The sequence below is a fragment of the Phaethon lepturus genome, unplaced genomic scaffold, assembly GCF_000687285.1.
Source record: "Phaethon lepturus isolate BGI_N335 unplaced genomic scaffold, ASM68728v1 scaffold1873, whole genome shotgun sequence".
Lineage (NCBI taxonomy): Eukaryota > Metazoa > Chordata > Aves > Phaethontiformes > Phaethontidae > Phaethon > Phaethon lepturus.
Genome location: NW_010526761.1, coordinates 1 through 18,002, shown reverse-complemented (window position 1 = coordinate 18,002; position 18,002 = coordinate 1). Strand labels below are relative to the sequence as shown.

General features: G+C 39.9%; 1 protein-coding gene across 1 annotated transcript; it reads right to left on the bottom strand.

Annotated features, from left to right (window-relative positions):
- Positions 1–4,147: 4,147 nt before the first annotated feature.
- Positions 4,148–11,939, bottom strand: CASP3 (caspase 3, apoptosis-related cysteine peptidase). Its single transcript, XM_010283152.1, has 6 exons — positions 11,866–11,939; positions 8,988–9,112; positions 8,363–8,491; positions 6,229–6,404; positions 5,619–5,736; positions 4,148–4,717 (listed from the first exon to the last, which is right to left on the bottom strand). The coding sequence occupies exons 1-6, from the start codon at positions 11,937–11,939 to the stop codon at positions 4,491–4,493; spliced, it is 849 nt and encodes a 282-aa protein (XP_010281454.1). The 3' UTR covers positions 4,148–4,490.
- Positions 11,940–18,002: the final 6,063 nt, after the last annotated feature.

Sequence of the window (18,002 nt, the reverse complement as noted above, 5' to 3'; positions counted from 1 at the left end):
GACCCGCTCTATCCAGAGGTTACATCTGCCTTTAACTGGCCTTTTTGCATTGCATCATGCAGGAGAGGTGTGGGCTGTGTGTTTGAGGAAGCTGCTTTTAGCTGAATGGGATAAAAGGGAACCCGAAATGTTCTGCGTTTAGTACCGGAAGTAGACAGGGAGAGAAAGAGGAAATGCTTGTCTCTGTTAAGAAGAATCCTACAAATTTAAATCCCCCTTTAAGTTAATGTTTAGTACTAATCATGTTTTTATACAGAAGAGTGTAAATTGCACAGTGCTGGCTGTTTCCAAAGCTCTCTTTAAAGGTCTTGTGGTTAAATAAATAGAACCAATATTTTCTTAATGGTTATGGAGTACTATGATAGTACTCTGCATCCATAGGCACATCTTTGTATCAGATACTCTCAAACCACTCAGATAGTATTACTATAGCTTTATGCATATGCAGGAAAACCTGTTATCTGGTCCTCCGTTAGAGATAGTGAGATGGCTTTGCATGGCCCCCTTCTGTATACACTTTGAAGCCAGGAGGACCTACTAGATCATCTAGGTTGGTCTTCTACACACCCCATGCTATTGAACTTCACTAGGTAAGTCCCTGTGAAGCTCACCACGTTCAGCTAGGCAGAAACATTTTGGTCTTCTGCGCAGCAGGCAGAGGCTAAAGCACCACCGCTGGTCCTGACATTGGGAACAGCAGTGGTGAGCTTGCCTGCAAACACTAAACAAAAACACTTTTGGAAAATGGCTGCTGTGCACCTTGTTTTCTTTTGAGGTGCTTTAATTATGCGACTGTCCTCATGACAGAACATCTTGGTCTCTAACAAGAAAAAAACAGTATGTTTCATTTGGTTGGAAAAGTCAGGTGTTAATTTTTTGTTTTGTGATTATCCAGGAAAATCCCAACTTCAGAATTTGATTTTTAAGACATAAAAATAAAATTTAAGAGCTTACAAGGCAAGTTCTTCTCTCTGTTCCCAGTAATCGCCTTTCATGATGCAGGCAAAGCAAGCTATTGCACCATCCTTCTGCTTAAAGACCACTGCCACAGGTATGGCAGAACCTTTTTTGGGGGGTGCTGTGAGGTTTTTTTTAATTAAACATTGCAGGCTTATCAGTGGTATGGCAGGGATCTGCAAGGGGAGATGCTCCATAGTTCGAAGTGTTCTCTGGGTAGGTCTAGGACAGCAGAGACAACCCTTTTTGCCTCAAAATGAGCTGATTCTGGTTTACTCTGATAATGCAATGAGAAAGATGGCGATGTTTTCTTGGGAAGGCAGCAATGCGATGTTTTCAGGTACTTCAGGATGCAAGTCCCAGGATGTAATAAACACCCAAGTTGACAGACAGCAACCAGCCACTGAGAGGCGTGAAAGGGTTGCTTCATTCAGGAGGCTTTTAGTTTTGGTTTTAAATGACTCATTCATGTGAGTTTTGGAGATTATTGTGCTATCTGCAGTGACACCCTGTGGCAATGAAGCAGTAGTTTCTTCTCTGACCCTATTATCTAAAAAAACCAGAGAAGTTCTGCTGTGACTGTCCTGCCACCTGCAGTCATTAGCAAGAGGAAATAGAAAGCTGAAAGGCAGTTTTTCCTCATAATGAGTAGCATTCCTTATAGGATATGAGGAGACAAGGTTTTTTCTGTTACTGTTGTAATTTAGCCATTATTATTCATATTGTTAATATTTCTAAAAGTTATTTCATATGCATACTGCCTGGCTTTAGCAGAAAATAAAGGTGAGATATAGTTAAAAATATAAATTGCATATGGATGTAATTGAGTTTAAAATGTAAGGAGAAACCATCTATACTTCCAAGAGGAATGCATTATGTATAAAGAAGTGCGTAGTAACTTGTTAACTACAGTATCATCATAGAATCAAAATAATTGGGGTTGGAAGGGACCTAAGGTCATCAAGTCCAACCCCCTGCAATGAGCAGGGACATCTTCCAACTGGATCAGGTTCCTCAGAGTCCCGTCCAACCTGACCTGGGATGTTGCCAGGGATGGGGCACCCCTCTGGGCAACCTGTGCCAGTGTTTCACCACCCTCATGGTGAAAAACTTCTTCCTTAGATCTAGTCTGAATCTTCCCTCTTTTAGTTTAAAACCATTACCCCTTGTCCTATGGCAACAGGCCCTGCTAAAAAGTCTGTCCCCATCTTTCTTCCTAGGCCCCCTTTAAGTACTGGAAGGCTCCAATAAGGTCTCCCCAGAGCCTTCTCTTCTCCAGGCTGAACAACCCCAACTCTCTCAGCCTGTCCTCACAGGAGAGGTGTTCCATCCCTCTGATCATTTTTGCAGCCCTCCTCTGGACCCGCTCCAAGAGGCTCTGTCTCCACCCACAAGTCGCACTGACTGGAACACCAGCCCTCAGCTAGAAATACCCAGAAGCCTTCCTGGCACTGTAAAGGAATTTACTGACTTAGTAAAATGCAGGTCTTGTCCTGACTGACAGGAATACTACCTCTTTCCACAAGTTTTTCTTTCCCTAAGCCCTACCTCTATGTCTTCCTAAATCACTGGTTACTCATTGTAGCTTAGCTTTGATTTTGATTTGCTCTATTTTAAAGACTATTGGAAAAGTTGTAGAATCATTTTTCCTTCAAAGGACCAAGAATGATAAAGATCAGAATCTATTAAATCTAAGGGAAAAGCAAACTGTGTGGCAGGCCTTTTTCCACAGCAAAATACCTAAGAATTCAAGGAAAAGTCCTATTCCCAATTACTTTGAAGCATATTAGCAGAAGTCCCATCAGTCATTTACAACGTAAGACTGTGCAGCTGCTTGTTGTAATTCACAACCTACATGAAGAAACCTACATATAGGTTTCTGTAAATGTTATTTTTAAGTATGTTTAACAGGGACCTGTTTAATTTTTCAACAGAAGTATGGGTAATAAATCTGCCTAGAACTGAAGTTTCCATCAGTTAAAATACAGACTATCCCTCCCTCACAAAACATTTCTACAACAGAGAGACAAAATTCCTCCTATTCAGCAGGCAGTCAGAGAAGTCATCTACAATGTTTAAAATCACCTCCTCTGCATGGCTTTTGAACCAGCATTTCCCATGTCTCAATCACTACTCTTACTACCTGGCTATATGGTATGCAATGCTTTAAAGCAGGGTTGTGTTTTTTTCAAGGTGGTAAGGCAGATGGGGAAGAAAAGGGAGAGTAGCATTTTGAGAAAAAGGGACTTAAATTCATTTGCAAAAGCTATCAGATCCTAAACAAATAATACACATAGAAAAGCATGATATAATTTAGGAAACAGTATTTAATTTAAGTTAAAAAAAATCCCAATGCCTCTGGAAGTGAACAACAATTTGCTAACATTGTTTATGCTACATAATTTAGAGTTTTAAGTCTTGTTTTGCAAGCACCCTACAGTCATTTACCACTGTGTCTTCCTCTGATCTTAAAAAGACTGCCACAAGCTGAAACATCAACAAAAATGTTTACAATTTTGTAAAAACCAGTTCCACAAAATTCAGTCAAGAAATATAAATTTATGATTTGTTAACATATTTTAGCTAAAAGTCTTATAATTAACTCAAATTGATATTAGAGTTAAGAAGTGAAATTTCTCCAGTACCACAAATCTAGGTTTCCACACAGATTAACTGTGGTACACACACAGTACAAAGCAAACACACTCTTATTTATGGCCAGAAAGAGGAAAGCAGCCTGTTCAGAATGCAGACCTCCTTTTGCACTGATTCTTATAGGCCAAAATATGCCCCAACAGCTCCCCTCCTTTAGGGAGCTGCAGAATAAGAAATTTTGGAAGACTGGTCCCTTCGTCACTCAGCTTCAAGGTCACAACACAAAATTTATTTTGAAACAGCTACCAAGTTGATACAATTGCTTTACCTAATAGTCCATACAAAAAGTTATAAAATGATCAGGAAAAAATTGACTGTATTCTAAATATGTTTCCTAATTGTTTGTAAAAAAATGAAGTGGCTGTTTTCCACAGCTTGTGCCCTAAGTTGCAAAAGCAGGTTAGGTTAGTTTATAATCTAAACTTTAAGAACTTGAATTAAGAAATGTATGATGACACCACTATCCTACTACCATCATTAACAAACATATCACATTCTGAATTTTCTTCCTATTAGCAAAGATATGAAACCAAACTATTTACAAGAACTATTTCTTTTCTCTGCCTCTTCAGCAAAGTGAAATGTAGCACCAAATAGATCTGGTAAGTGATCTGATCTTTCTTCAGTCTCCTCTTCCTAATTTTTCAAGATACTCAGAGCACTACTTTCAAATTTGCCTGTGCTTCAGCTACTCAAGTTTGCATTTCTAACATAGCCATACTATGATTTACTTCTAATAATGGACATATCTGAGACAGTTCATTATGCCACACACAGTAGTGAACAGTAATTCAGATTTAAAAGTGGTATTCCAGATTAACATTGCATATAACTTACAGATAAAAACATGAACTGAAAAATTACGAGGTGAATTTCTTTTAGCAAGGGAAGTAAAATTCTTTGGTGAGCATAGAGACAATGCATGGAATTTGTTTCTTTGCATTAAAATCCTGCCGAGTTGAGCAGGACTCGTACTCTGCCACTCTGCGATTTACACGAGTTAAAATCTGCATCAGTTCAAGTTTCCTTGCATGTTCCTTTAGCATTTTACACAGTGACTGAATAAACCAGGAGCCTTCAGCTGAATTCCTCCAGGAGTAATAGCCTGTGGGAGAGATGTCAAATTGATCAGATGTAGCAGCCTCTGATACAGGACAGGATAGCAATTAGGGGAACAATGCATTGTTTTCAACAGCAATCGTTTTAAAATAAAAACTCAAAACCATTAACCAACAAAATTTAGATTTGATAATCTCCCCAAATTCCAACTCAAAAGACTTCTTCTAATCTTCCCATATTTTCTAATCTAAGAAAACTTTGAGTAGGTAGAAAATCAAAAGGCAGGAAAACTATCATCTGCTGCAAGTCTTAGCCATTAATCACTTACTACTTTATAGAGTACGCATATACGAAGGAGAGGTGACAGTCCAGATGGAGCCAAGATGCAAAATGGATTTCAGTGTCACGATCTTCAGGACTACGTGCATGAATTCAAGACTGGAACTGACTTCTGCTAACTGATAACGTAACGGGCATACTAAGTGCTCTGCCACTACTAATTTTGCCTAAAGATGCAATGAAAATAGAGCTGATAGGCAAGTAATATGCTAGTGTTTATCAACCACTTCTGCATATGCATCTAAAGATATCTGATTATTTTGTTCTCTCAGAACCAGTAATACCTTTTACTTGCTGCTGCAAATTATTTGCACAACTCTTAACTGAATGTATAGCAGATGAACATTTGAGGGTTCACTAGTGAGAAAGATGTATATTCAGGGTTTGGGGTATTTTTGTAGGAACTGACAATAGCAACGACCTCAAAAAGAAATCAAATCAGGAGAGAAAAAACGATCGAGGGAAGAAAATCCGTATTTCCATGAAAGAAAACAAATGAAATAGTCACCCACTGACTGGACACAACTGCAAGCTGTCATTTACAATATCAATACAAGCTGATACATAGATTTTGTTCAGGAACAAAAATTTCTTTGCAAGTCTCTCACCTGGAGCTGTGGAATATGCATAAAGGAAGTCTGCTTCTACAGGTATTTTCTGACACATTGTTTCTTCTGATCCACTGTCCGCCTCAATACCGGAATCTAATTCTGTCCCTCTACAAGCCTACTTGGTGGAAAAAAGAATGATAAATAAAATGAAAAATAAAGAAATAAAGGCAGCAATCATGACCAGAATACTGATTTTCTTCTATTTTAAAGACAACAGTATCCTGATTAAAAACTGCAAAACCAACAAGAATATATATGTCACATTTCTATTAGACTCAGAAGAAAAGTAACTAGCATTTATTTAAATCAACTACACAGTTTAAGATACGATATTAATTCAAAAGTGCATTCAGAAACTAAAATATTGGCTAGTGTTCAGAAAGATTTTAGTTAATCCATAGAATTAAGCAATCTCAGCTATTACAAATAATGCCAACCTAATAGGGCAGACTGTGCCACTTTCAGACCTGAAGAGAATCTTATTCTGAAAGTAATTTCCATTTAAATCAATTTTAGAAATAAAAACCTTTTTTTGCACTAATAATTAATGGGAAACCATTTTTAAGCATCCAGCTGATTTGATGATCATTGTTCAGCCGTCCATCACCTGAATGAAAAAGAGCTTGGGTTTTCCTGCTAAACTTCTGCACCTGTCACCTCTGAAAAGGCTTGTTAGTGCTTTCAGTTCCAGAGGGCCATCAGTACCATAGATGAATCCTTCATCACCATGGCTTAGCAACACGCAGACAAAACTGCTTTGCTTGCTGTGATCTTCTTCAGACACTTGAAAGAAAAAAAAAGAGAATGATCCTAACTTCTTGCATTCCCTAAAAGCTTTGCACATTTGATGCTTCTTATGTCACTGAGGTCTTAAAGAACCAATGCCCATGTTTAGAAACCTCCAACCAGTTTTCATTTCTGAAGGAGACAGCCTACTTTACTTCAGGTTGGACAGAGAAAACCCTAAATTAAAGGCCAACCCTACCCATTCAAAGGCATCGCCACAGAACTAGGCCAGGAACACCGAAGGGACAAAGCACGTGTTCCCAGTGTCTCAAAGTCTGAATGGTACACCTGGCTTATGCAGTAATGGTCAACAGAATTGTGACCTGGGATCGGACTGATGGGAAGTTCTGAGTTTTGGGAAAGGATGCAGAAGTCTTAACCTCTCTTTCCTATCAGAGATGCTACAACTACTTGGTTTACATGGGAACTGCATGTAGCATGAAAGTTGTTGAGGCTGGAGGGACCTAGGTACTAACACTACCCCTCTCTCTCTCACTCTTGCCCTGTAGCAAGGTCTAGAAAGATATTTCAAGCCTCTGAATTTTGTACTTGAAGACATTTAAGTACATTTAAGACTTGATATCAAGTGCTCATATAGTATTTTTTTCTTCCATCTTGTGGTAGGCAAAGAGCATAGAATATATATTCTCTTTGATGTCTTTTGTTGCCTGACATTGTGAGGATTGTACTTGAGGACCAAGATGATTCTTTTAAATGCATGACAAGATACAACCATGATTTGAAATAAAGGATCCAAAAGGAATTCTGAGTGGGAAACTCAAGAAGATGCAAGAGTTTGTAGATGAAAAGTGTAACCATCCCAAAAGCTGAAGTCTCCTGTTTAGAGCTTGCCAACTGCTGCATTTCTATTCTGGAAAAACTGAACTATTAGATTTTTCCTCAAGCGATGCACACTCAGGCATTTCTACAATCTGGAGAATAGACAAGCATTGCATCTAGAAGAGTCAGGAAAGGCTGTTTTTTGGGGAATCTCTAGTTAGGCTGCAGTCTGTAGTTTACATGGTCTATCTGAAGGCCACAGATAAAACAGAGGCCTTTCCACTTTCAGCTACGGTCAACAGACAGGCTGCAACTATACTAATAAATTAATGATGCCTGGGAGCATTCTCTGGCATAAACATTAACTGGCACTAAGAACCTACATCTATGGTAGCAAACACATTTAAAAAACAAAACCAAAACCAGGATTGCTGCAGGCTAACTGGCTGTTGGGAATAATCCCTGGAACACTTTTACTGTTGAAGTTGATCTGGAACAATCTGGGAGAGTGCCTGTAGGTATGAGCCACAGTCATGAACCTTCCAACAGTTAACTAGAATAGACTGTGTTCCAGGGCTACAGATACCTCCAGGCACCATTCAATTTACCAGTCTAGATGTAGCCAAGTCCCAACAAAGCAGGACTAACACAAACAGTAGTATAAAGCTCTCACTCACTTGACAGAGGGGTGTTGTGTTTCACAAGTCAAACAAAACACATGTTGCTTCTCTACAAGACTAATTCAATCCACACACTTGCAGTTCTGGTCCCTTGATGAGAACCCCCTCTGGATCAGAACACCTCTTGGGCCACACCGCTAAGTATATAGCACAGGACCCCTCTACCCCAATTAAGCAGGTTTCTTTCCAACTCACAGAGCTTCAGTGATCCCAGGGTCAGAATATAAATCAGTCTGCATTTAAGTTTCAGCCTTTTTTCCATCCTTCTTTAGAAGATGAGAAAGGATATGGAGACAATAGTCATGGCACAAAAGATGGAGACAGCAAAGATGAATAAACACAGAAACTATGATGTACATGTCATCCTTAGCAATAAACCATGGGTGGGTGTGAAATATCATCTAAAAGAACCATGGAAGAAGAGATGTGAGGGCTAGAGGTGTATTTGGAAACAGTGGCTAATTTAATACATACACTGAACATATTATTACTTACCATTTTTCAATAGTTTAAAAATGTCCCCACATGAAAGATCATGGCTGATCTTTATTTTATACCCCAACTTCATAAAAACTTCTCTGACACTTGCAGCATCGGCATCTGTACCTGAACGGGGTAACATCCCTATACATAAAAAGAAATGTATTAATTTTTGTATGATATAGATGACATGGTCTGATTGAGCCAAATTATTTTCTCACTTATATCTGTATCAGTGTGGAATATTATTCCATTATTCCAGATCCACTCTAACAGAAAAAAACATTGCACATGTAAACCATCTCCCTCTCTCCATATCTACAATGTAGATTTATCTACTCCTTATTTTATGTCTACCTATCTATATAAAGACATAAAAAAGGATTTGATTTGCAAAACAGAAGTCATGACTGAACGGCAAGACAGACTTTTACTGCCTATCAATTTTTCTCCCCATTACTGCTATACCCTAACATGGTCCTTCTATGCATATTTGGAAGAACGCACTGAAATGAACCACAGCCATTCAAACCACTTAATTTTTAGATTGCAATCAAAACTCATCTGCATATTTAATTTTGAATAGTACCTGACAGTAATTTAAGTAAATTAAGGAAAAAAATAAATTTGAAAGTGGTACCAGTCTGTCTGTGGAAGTTCTTATTGTTTATTATTACACATTCCCCCATTTCTGGATAATCCATTTTGTAACTGTAGTCCGGTAGAATTCCAGAGTCCATAGACTTGCTAGCAGGTAGGTTCTTCCTGTATAGAAATCAGACAAACTTTAGGTTTTAATTCTGATCTCTCTTCTCTAGTTTCAAAATAATAATAAAATAAGGTTTCCTTGGTTTTGCTAAAATAACTGGTAATAACTTGCTACTTGCTCCCTACAGGTTCCCTCAGCAAGTTTGCTGATGACACCAAGATGAGTGGTGTGGTTGATACACTAGAGAGAAGGGAGGCCATCCAGAGGGAACTGGACAGGCTAGAGAGGTGGGCCTGTGCAAACCTCATGAAGTTCAACAAGGCCAAGGGCAAGGCCCTGTACATGGCTCAGGGAAATCCCAAACATGGATGCAGGCTGGGCAATGAATAGATTGAGAGCAGCCCAGCCAAGAAGAACTTGGAGGTGGATGAAAAACTGAATATGAGTTGGCAATGTGCGCTTGCAGCCCAGAAGGCCAACCGTATCCTGGGCTGCATCAAAGGAGTGCGGCCAGCAGGTTGAGGGACGCGATTCTGCCCCTCTATTCTGCTCTAGGGAGACCCCACCTGGAGTCCTGCGTCCAGCTCTGACAAACTTTAGGTTTTAATTCTGATCTCTCTTCTCTAGTTTCAAAATAATAATAAAATAAGGTTTCCTTGGTTTTGCTAAAATAACTGGTAATAACTTGCTACTTGCTCCCTACAGGTTCCCTCAGCAAGTTTGCTGATGACACCAAGATGAGTGGTGTGGTTGATACACTAGAGAGAAGGGAGGCCATCCAGAGGGAACTGGACAGGCTAGAGAGGTGGGCCTGTGCAAACCTCATGAAGTTCAACAAGGCCAAGGGCAAGGCCCTGTACATGGCTCAGGGAAATCCCAAACATGGATGCAGGCTGGGCAATGAATAGATTGAGAGCAGCCCAGCCAAGAAGAACTTGGAGGTGGATGAAAAACTGAATATGAGTTGGCAATGTGCGCTTGCAGCCCAGAAGGCCAACCGTATCCTGGGCTGCATCAAAGGAGTGCGGCCAGCAGGTTGAGGGACGCGATTCTGCCCCTCTATTCTGCTCTAGGGAGACCCCACCTGGAGTCCTGCGTCCAGCTCTGGAGCCCTCAGCACAGGAAAGACATGGACTGATAGGAGTGGGTCCAGAGGAGGGCCCAAAAGTGATCAGAGGGATGGAACACCTCTGCTATGAAGAAAGGCTGAGACAGTTGGGGTTATTCAGCCTGGAGAAGAGAAGGCTCCGGGGAGATCTTATTGCAGCCTTCCAGTACTTAAAGGGGGCCTACAGACAGGATGAGGAGGGACTCTTTATCAAGGAGTGTAGTGATAGGACAAGGGGTAATGGTATTAAACTGAGAGTAGATTTATACTAGATATTAGGAAGAATCCTTTACTGTGAGGGTGGTAAGACACTGCAACAGGTTGCCCAGAGAAGTTGTGGATACCCCCTCCACGGAAGTGCTCAAGGCCAGGTTGGATGGGGTTTTGAACAACCTGGTCTAGTGGAAGGTGTCCTTGCCCATGGCAGGGGGATGGGAACTAGATGATCTTAAGGTCCCTTCCAACCCAAACCATTCTATGATTCTAAGTTATGTCTGTGAAATCAGTTGGTAGATCTGATTTAAGACTAGTGAAGGCTATACTTGCCCAGAGTTTAAAATAAAACCAAGCACTTTGTATAGTTATGCTCTCAAATAAAACCTTTGTTTCAAGTTCAGTAAAATGTGCACATACAAAAATAATTAAAAAACAAGTTAACAGTCATTTGTATTTGTAGTAATCTTCTGTGCAATTTGTAACAAGCTTAAAATTTAAAGACTCAAGGAAGAACTGTGTCTAAAATGATAATGCCTCTGCACAGCAGAATATGATAATTAGTTTAAGGAAACCAATTACTACATCAACAAGAAATCAATTGGATTTTTTACTATCATCTTTTGAAATCTATGTACTTGGAGGCAAGATCAGCTCCGAGATTGTAAATCGATTCTGAATTCTATCGAAAAGTCGCATTACCATTGAATTTTCACAAGTAAACCTTCAAAACCTAGAAAGGCCAAGACTCTATACGCAGCTCTAATTCTGCCTTAATGAGCACACCGACTACACCACCACTCATGACTGTGCAACGGCTATCAATTTCACTCAATCCATATATGCTGAAGGTGGTATGGATTTTCTCATTTAAGCATATGGGTAAGTGGTGACAAGACTGGGGCCCACTATCTTATTGTATTCCACAAATAAAAAGTTTGTAGTGCTCTTAAATCTAATTTCCATTGAAATACTAAAAAAAAAATTACTTCAGAAACAAATTAAGTTCCAGAGAGACAGTGCTACAGCAGCATAACCACTAGCTGTCACCAGGAAGAACGGGCCTGCGTTTCCTCCCTTCCACCCCTGTAAGTTCCCTTTGCACTTGTGCTTCTGCACATAAAACCTCACAGCAGGTCAGTTCAAGCAGGTGACCTCTAAAACCAGTTCAAGGAAAAGGGTGAACATTTAGCCCACGGTGAGACAAAGAAGTCTCTTTTCAAGAACAGCTAACCACTTGACAGTACTGTTAAGCCAAATCTAACTGCATCTCAGCTGTCTTGCTTTTTAGTTCCTTGTACACACACACGGCCTATTTCATCAGAGATTTTCAAAGTCAGTACAACAGCTCTAGTAGTTGTTTATGATTACTACAGTTTACCATAATTGAAACTCTTCCTTTTAGCATTATTTCTTCTATAGCTCTCACTGTCTGTTACAGCACAAGATTCCTCAATAATTAAAACTGCAGATTTAAACCTCACTTACCCTTTGGAACCAGGAATAGATTTTGCATCTGTCAGATCTCCCCTCGAATGTGGTCCATCTTCAATGTCTGCCATTATGGCTCTCAATTAGCAGCTTGAAAACATAAGAAAATAGAAATACATGACAGTTAATTTTCATATGAAATACTATCTTCAGATTGGCTAATTTTTGTCATGTTTCCTTAAAGTCTTACACAGTCAGACAGCATTTTTTTAGAATTATAGAGAAAACAAGAATGTTAAAAGGGGTTATTCACATAGAATAACTTTAGCCTAGGAATATTAGTATTGCTAGGCAAAAAATAGCATTTCTGTGTAATCCCTACATATCTTGTATTTGAAAGAAGAACATGAAATATTTTTCTAAATTATGGCATTTTAAAACAACTCTGGGAAAAATGGGAAAAACAGTCTGCAGATCCCTGTGACCAAATTATTGAAAGTGCCTACAAAAAGCAGGATAAGAAAAAAATAAATGGAAAAGAATCTTTAAAACACTGTAATGCCCCTACATGCATTAGTAGCATTCTAGTATTATGAATATTGGGTCACATATGGATCCTTCCATCTCAGTAAGACAGAAATTGAGATCCAAAACCAAGCAAGTTATCAGATGTATGCAAAGACTAAACACAGAAGATTAGGCTTTGTGTCATAGTATTTTGAGAAATAAATAAGTTCTCTGCCTTCAATTTCAAATGAAACATCACTGCATCCAATCCTAACTGGTCTATGTGAACACAATTGCAATATAAATAACAAACACACAACAATGTAACTTTAAATAGTTAATGAAATGAACTCTATGCTGTGGGCTGCCATTCACTTTTGATTAGAACACAGGACAAGAAATGATGATGGATACCAAGCCAGAAATCAATTTAAAAGCAATAAACCTCCCTCCCCAAATACTCTGTGTGTACTCACGGAACACATTACCACAAGTTACCTTTAACTCAGGATTCATATGATTAAGCGTCATAAAGTTAAATTGCCAGATAGGACAAAGTGATAAATGCTTAGAAGTGAAGTAAGTGCTTAGACCTCAAGAAACAAACAAGGCACTACAAGGCAAGTACTTTAGAGAGACTTACTTAGCAGATATAGGTATGGTAAATAGGGATGTATAAATAACCAGACCAAGTAGTAAGATTTGTTAGTCAGATATGATGAAGATTTTTATTTAAGGCTTAGGTCCTTTGGTGGCAAACTACATTTGCCATCTTACACCATGGTATTATTAAGTGTCTTAACTTCGTATCTATACTCCAGCCGGTACACCATGAAAATCCAGCTTCTGTGACAACAATTACTGATGCATCAGAAGCACTAATCTGCGTATATTCTTTATACACACACACACACACATATATATAAACTCTCTTTCTTTCCTTGACTTTTAACAGACATTTACTTACATTTTCAGTAACTTCAAAAGACCTTCAAGGTTACTGTGAATACTATTTCTTTGTATCTTGGAGCACTGATGTAATTAATAAACCTGCTTGCTCACAAAATTATTCCAGACTCAAGAACTGTATCATGTAAGTTAGCAGCACACAGGAAATTTCCTGAAAACCAAATTACAACAGCATAAAATAAGCTTGGTATTTTAGAAACAAAAGTATCTAAAATACATTATTGCTTTCTATTTTAGAAATTCACTTTAAAGACATGGGGCAGGAACTACATCTACAATGCTGAACTTGCCTGCCTAGCACCATGATCTGGATTCATCCATCCTAACTTCAAAATCTAATTCCTTAAAAGTTCCCTATGTAAAAAAAGACAAGCACTTCCAAAGGGTAATTCAAGTACCTAAGACCTGCAGCACAACAGTGATCCAACCATATGCCTTATTATTGGGCAGGGAGCATTTGCACTGACAACAGTGTCTAGTCTAGAGTGACAATTGGTGTGTCCACTCAGCTGTAACTGAGAAGCAGAGCTGCTGATCCCTGGGAAGCGGAAAGAATGGCTTTCATTGACAAGAACACTAGATGTTCCCCTACTCCAGCAGGGCCCAGCTTCCAGGAATTTCTATGCCTCTTTCAACCCTGTCCCCACCACAATCATCCTTGGTTTTGGCTTCCAGCTTTCCTGAGCTCTCAGCCCGACACTCCTGAACAAAACTTCATTTTGCAGGAAAACATCCAACCAGACTGACCCACAATTCTAATACAACTCATGCTGTTCTTTCTTTGGGAAAAGCACTATGTGCAGAAGCACAACCCAAACACTTCACTGTGGCTGGGACTAACAGGAGAGACAGGGAAAAGGTTAACTTTATTCCTTGTTTGTTCTTTGTCTGCTAACAGTACTGAAGAATCACATCACGTAACAAAAGCATAGTATCACGTACCAACTCTATTTATCGAAACCAGCCAGCAGGCGTGCTGAAAGCAGTGTAGGCATGTCAGTATGGAATTCAATCTCAGCTAAAAGCCCCGGTGTTTAGCCCAGCTGTCTGGCACTGTGAAGATCAGCAGTGCCAGCACTGGAAGTACATGAGCCAGCTAGTGTAAACTAGTAAAAATGTGCCTACAGAAGCTGTGGTCACCTCCTGTCTACCGTATGAGCCAGCCTGGGCTACCAACAACTACTTAGAGAAAGTAGGTAACAACTCTCTAGCCAATAGATGAGACCTTCAGATCATTAGAGAGGGTAAGTGGATAATTAGGGAGCCTTGGGTTCATATCAGGTGTGTTCCAACTAAACTGTGGCATCCCATTAGGGACTGGTTTGAGTAAGCTGGTGGGAATAACGCTGGTGAACAGCAGCAGACTTAAGTAGGCAAATTGGAGACCTAACAGACTGGGACCACTGAATGCTTCTGTAACACAAATGTTAAAGCATACTGCAAGCAATAAGAAAGATCTTCAACATTCAAGTCACTTTTAATTAAGGCTTATCTCCTTGACCCATTTGCAACCTTAAAACTCTAAAACTGCTGTCCTTGATCCAATGCCAAAGAAACAATGAATCTGAAGAAGTAGCTGAAAAGCTGGACATGAGCCGGCAATGTGCACTCACAGCCCAGGATGCCACCCCGTATCCTGGGCTGAATCAAAGGAAGCATGGCCAGCAGGTTGAGGGAGGTGATTCTGACCCTCTGCTGTACTCTGGTGAAACCCCACCTGGAGTCCTGCATCCAGCTCTGGAGCCCTCAGCACAGGAAAGACATGGACCTGTTGGAGCGCATCCAGAGTAGGGCCATAAAAATGATCAGAGGGATAGAACACCTCTCCTATGAGGACAGGCTGAAAGAGTTGGCATTGTTCAGCCTGGAGAAGGATCCGGGGAGACCTTACTGCAGCCTTCCAGTACTTGCGGCTGCTAAGAAAGATGGGGACAGACTTTTTAACAGGGCTTGTTGCCATAGGACAAGGGGTAATGGTTTTAAACTAAAAGAGGATAGATTTTGACTAGATAGAAGGAAGAAATTTTTCACCATGAGGGTGGTGAAACACTGGCACAGGTTGCCCCGAGAGGTGGTAGATGTCCCATCCCTGGAAACATTCCAGGTCAGGCTGGACGGGGCTCTGAGCAACCTGCTCTAGTTGAAGATGTCCCTACTCATTGCATGGGGGTTGGACTAGATGACCTGTGGAGGTCCCTTCCAACCCAAACTATTCTATGATTCTAACTTACAGCTAGCAAAACCCACAATCACAATGAACTACAGTACTTTGTTTCTGAAAATTGTAAACTACATTCTGTAATACTGTATCACAAAAATATTTCTTACTAAAGCCTTTGCAAGCCTAGCTCACAGCCTACAATTTCAATTGTTTATGAAGCCTTAAGAGCTTACTGCATGCTACTGCATCACGACTGGAGCTTGTCTTAAGAGTCTTTAACAGAAGCTAGAGATAGTGAAGAAAAACTGGGTATAATATGTTAGGTATTTAAAATACGCATGGCTTATCTTCAGAATAGAATCTGTAACTCACCTCTAATATCCATCAATTTCTGAGCACAATAACACATCAAGTCACCTGCACTTCTTTAAAGAACAAAAAGACATCCACAGAGAGAGATCTGTTTTGTTGCTAGGCACTCAAATGCACATTTTTATCAGCAGTATGAATTCTGCTCTAAAGCACTGGTCCGGGTAACAGCAATGCTCTCTGGAGGACAGTACTGATTCTAACAGACTACTTAAGAATTGCCTCATCTTGGTTTAGGTAATGCAATGATGTCACGTTCTGTCAAGCAGAATACACAATTCCCTGTAGAGGATGATCTCATGCTGTTACAGACGGTGGGAGAGGGAGGGGGAATCAGGACAATGCATTAAGAATTTAATTAAAAAATTTTATTCTGCTCCTTGATATTCTTTTCTCCAAAAGCTTAGGTAAGATGAACTTTCAACTGTAAGGGAACTTAAAAAACAAGCAGCTGAAATGAGCAACAGTATTTTTCCAGTCTAGCAGAATATGTTCTGTAGGTTTTAGGAAGCTTTTAGAGTATTTATCGGGGCGGGGGTGGTGGGGAGGAGTTTTTTAAAAACCCTGTGAAACAGAGATAGCAAATATAAAGATGATGCTACATGACCTTTACAAGTACTAAATAGTAAAAAATAAAGTGGTTCAAAAAGGTCCAAAACTATGCTCAGCAAGCTACCAAAAATGACCAAAGTCTCTCTGTATAGCAAGAAAAGCAAAAATATATTTTGCCATGTACAAATGCAGTTGTTCCAATGCTTTTCTTTTGATAGGAAAATAATAAATAAAACCTTGTTTTTACTCCATTCCAACCTGGATTTACTTATTCTACCTGGACCTAATGAAAATAAATTCACATCATCATATATCACCACTGCCATAAGAACCATCAGGTTTCTTTTTAAAGCAGTATTTTTTTGAATTCTAAACCAACAAGAGAAATTAATGATATAGTGATAAAAATAATACCAAAGCTTCTCAGACAGGGAAGGAAGCAAATAAGTGAATTGTCTCTAGTTACCAACTGTTATCTTGAAGTATGCAAACCACAGGAGACAACACTTGTTCAGTATATGCCAGCTGCTACAAAGCAATGATTGTAGCAGTATTAAAATCCATGTCCTAAACAAAAACCGCTATCGTCAAATATGTCCTTAAAGATTAGAAAAGGGCAGTTTTCCACGTCACATGACTGCAAGAGAAAATGTCAAGCATTCAAAGAAGGTATTTTATGTACATAAATATATACATGGCACATCATGATACTAAGGCAGGCATGCGAATTAAGAAGTTTCCATTCTACAATGTATAACAATAACCAATAATTATCTAATTAATAACAGAAGGAAAATATAGAAGCTGACTGTACGCAAAAAACCTAAAAACATCTGAAATATACAATTATGTTTTCTGTGTGGCATCATCCCCCATTAAATACTGCCACCACTGATGGAAGCATGCCAATACTGTGACAGGCCTGCACATTACTTCTGGCCTGGATGTGGTTGTTGGAAAGCCCTGACACTGGGCCAGCACTCTGATCTTCCAAAACCAAACAGACTTTTAGTTAGTCGGCGTTACTCTGCAAAATCAGCAAGACCTGAAATTATTCTGAGAGTAGATGAGACCCTTGCTTATTAATTCACCTATAATAGCCTTGTCAGGCTCCTTAATGTTTAGGACACGGTGTGTTATTTTTCAAACCTACCAGCTGAGGAGCAGCAGAGAATTAAAGGAGAGAATTACGAGTTGGGAAGGGTAAAAGACTAGATTACCAGCGCTATCCTTCAACCCAGCAGGGGACAGAGAGGACACACGTACGCTTCCCCCTGCCCTGGCAGGGTCAGTAAGCGCCCGCGCCATCGCCCCTCTGACCCTCGGCTTGGGGCGAGACCTCTCGGCTACCGCACACTCTTTGTTGGCAACCGGCGCGCTGCAGAGGTTTAACCTGCCGTCTCCAAAGCTGTATTTTGGTAGATCCAAATGCAGATTTCGGCCCCGTGTTTCCCATTAGTTAACAGTCTATTGGAGGGACACAAGAAAGCAGTTTAAAATTAAAGGTACGCCCCTCCCTCCCTTTCTTTTGTTTAGGCAGCTTCTCCACAAAACCAGGCTGAAACAAGCAATTTGTCTGCCTTAAGCTTCTGGAAAACTAGTAACTGAGGGCCCTCCGGCGAGCGCTGGGGCGGCA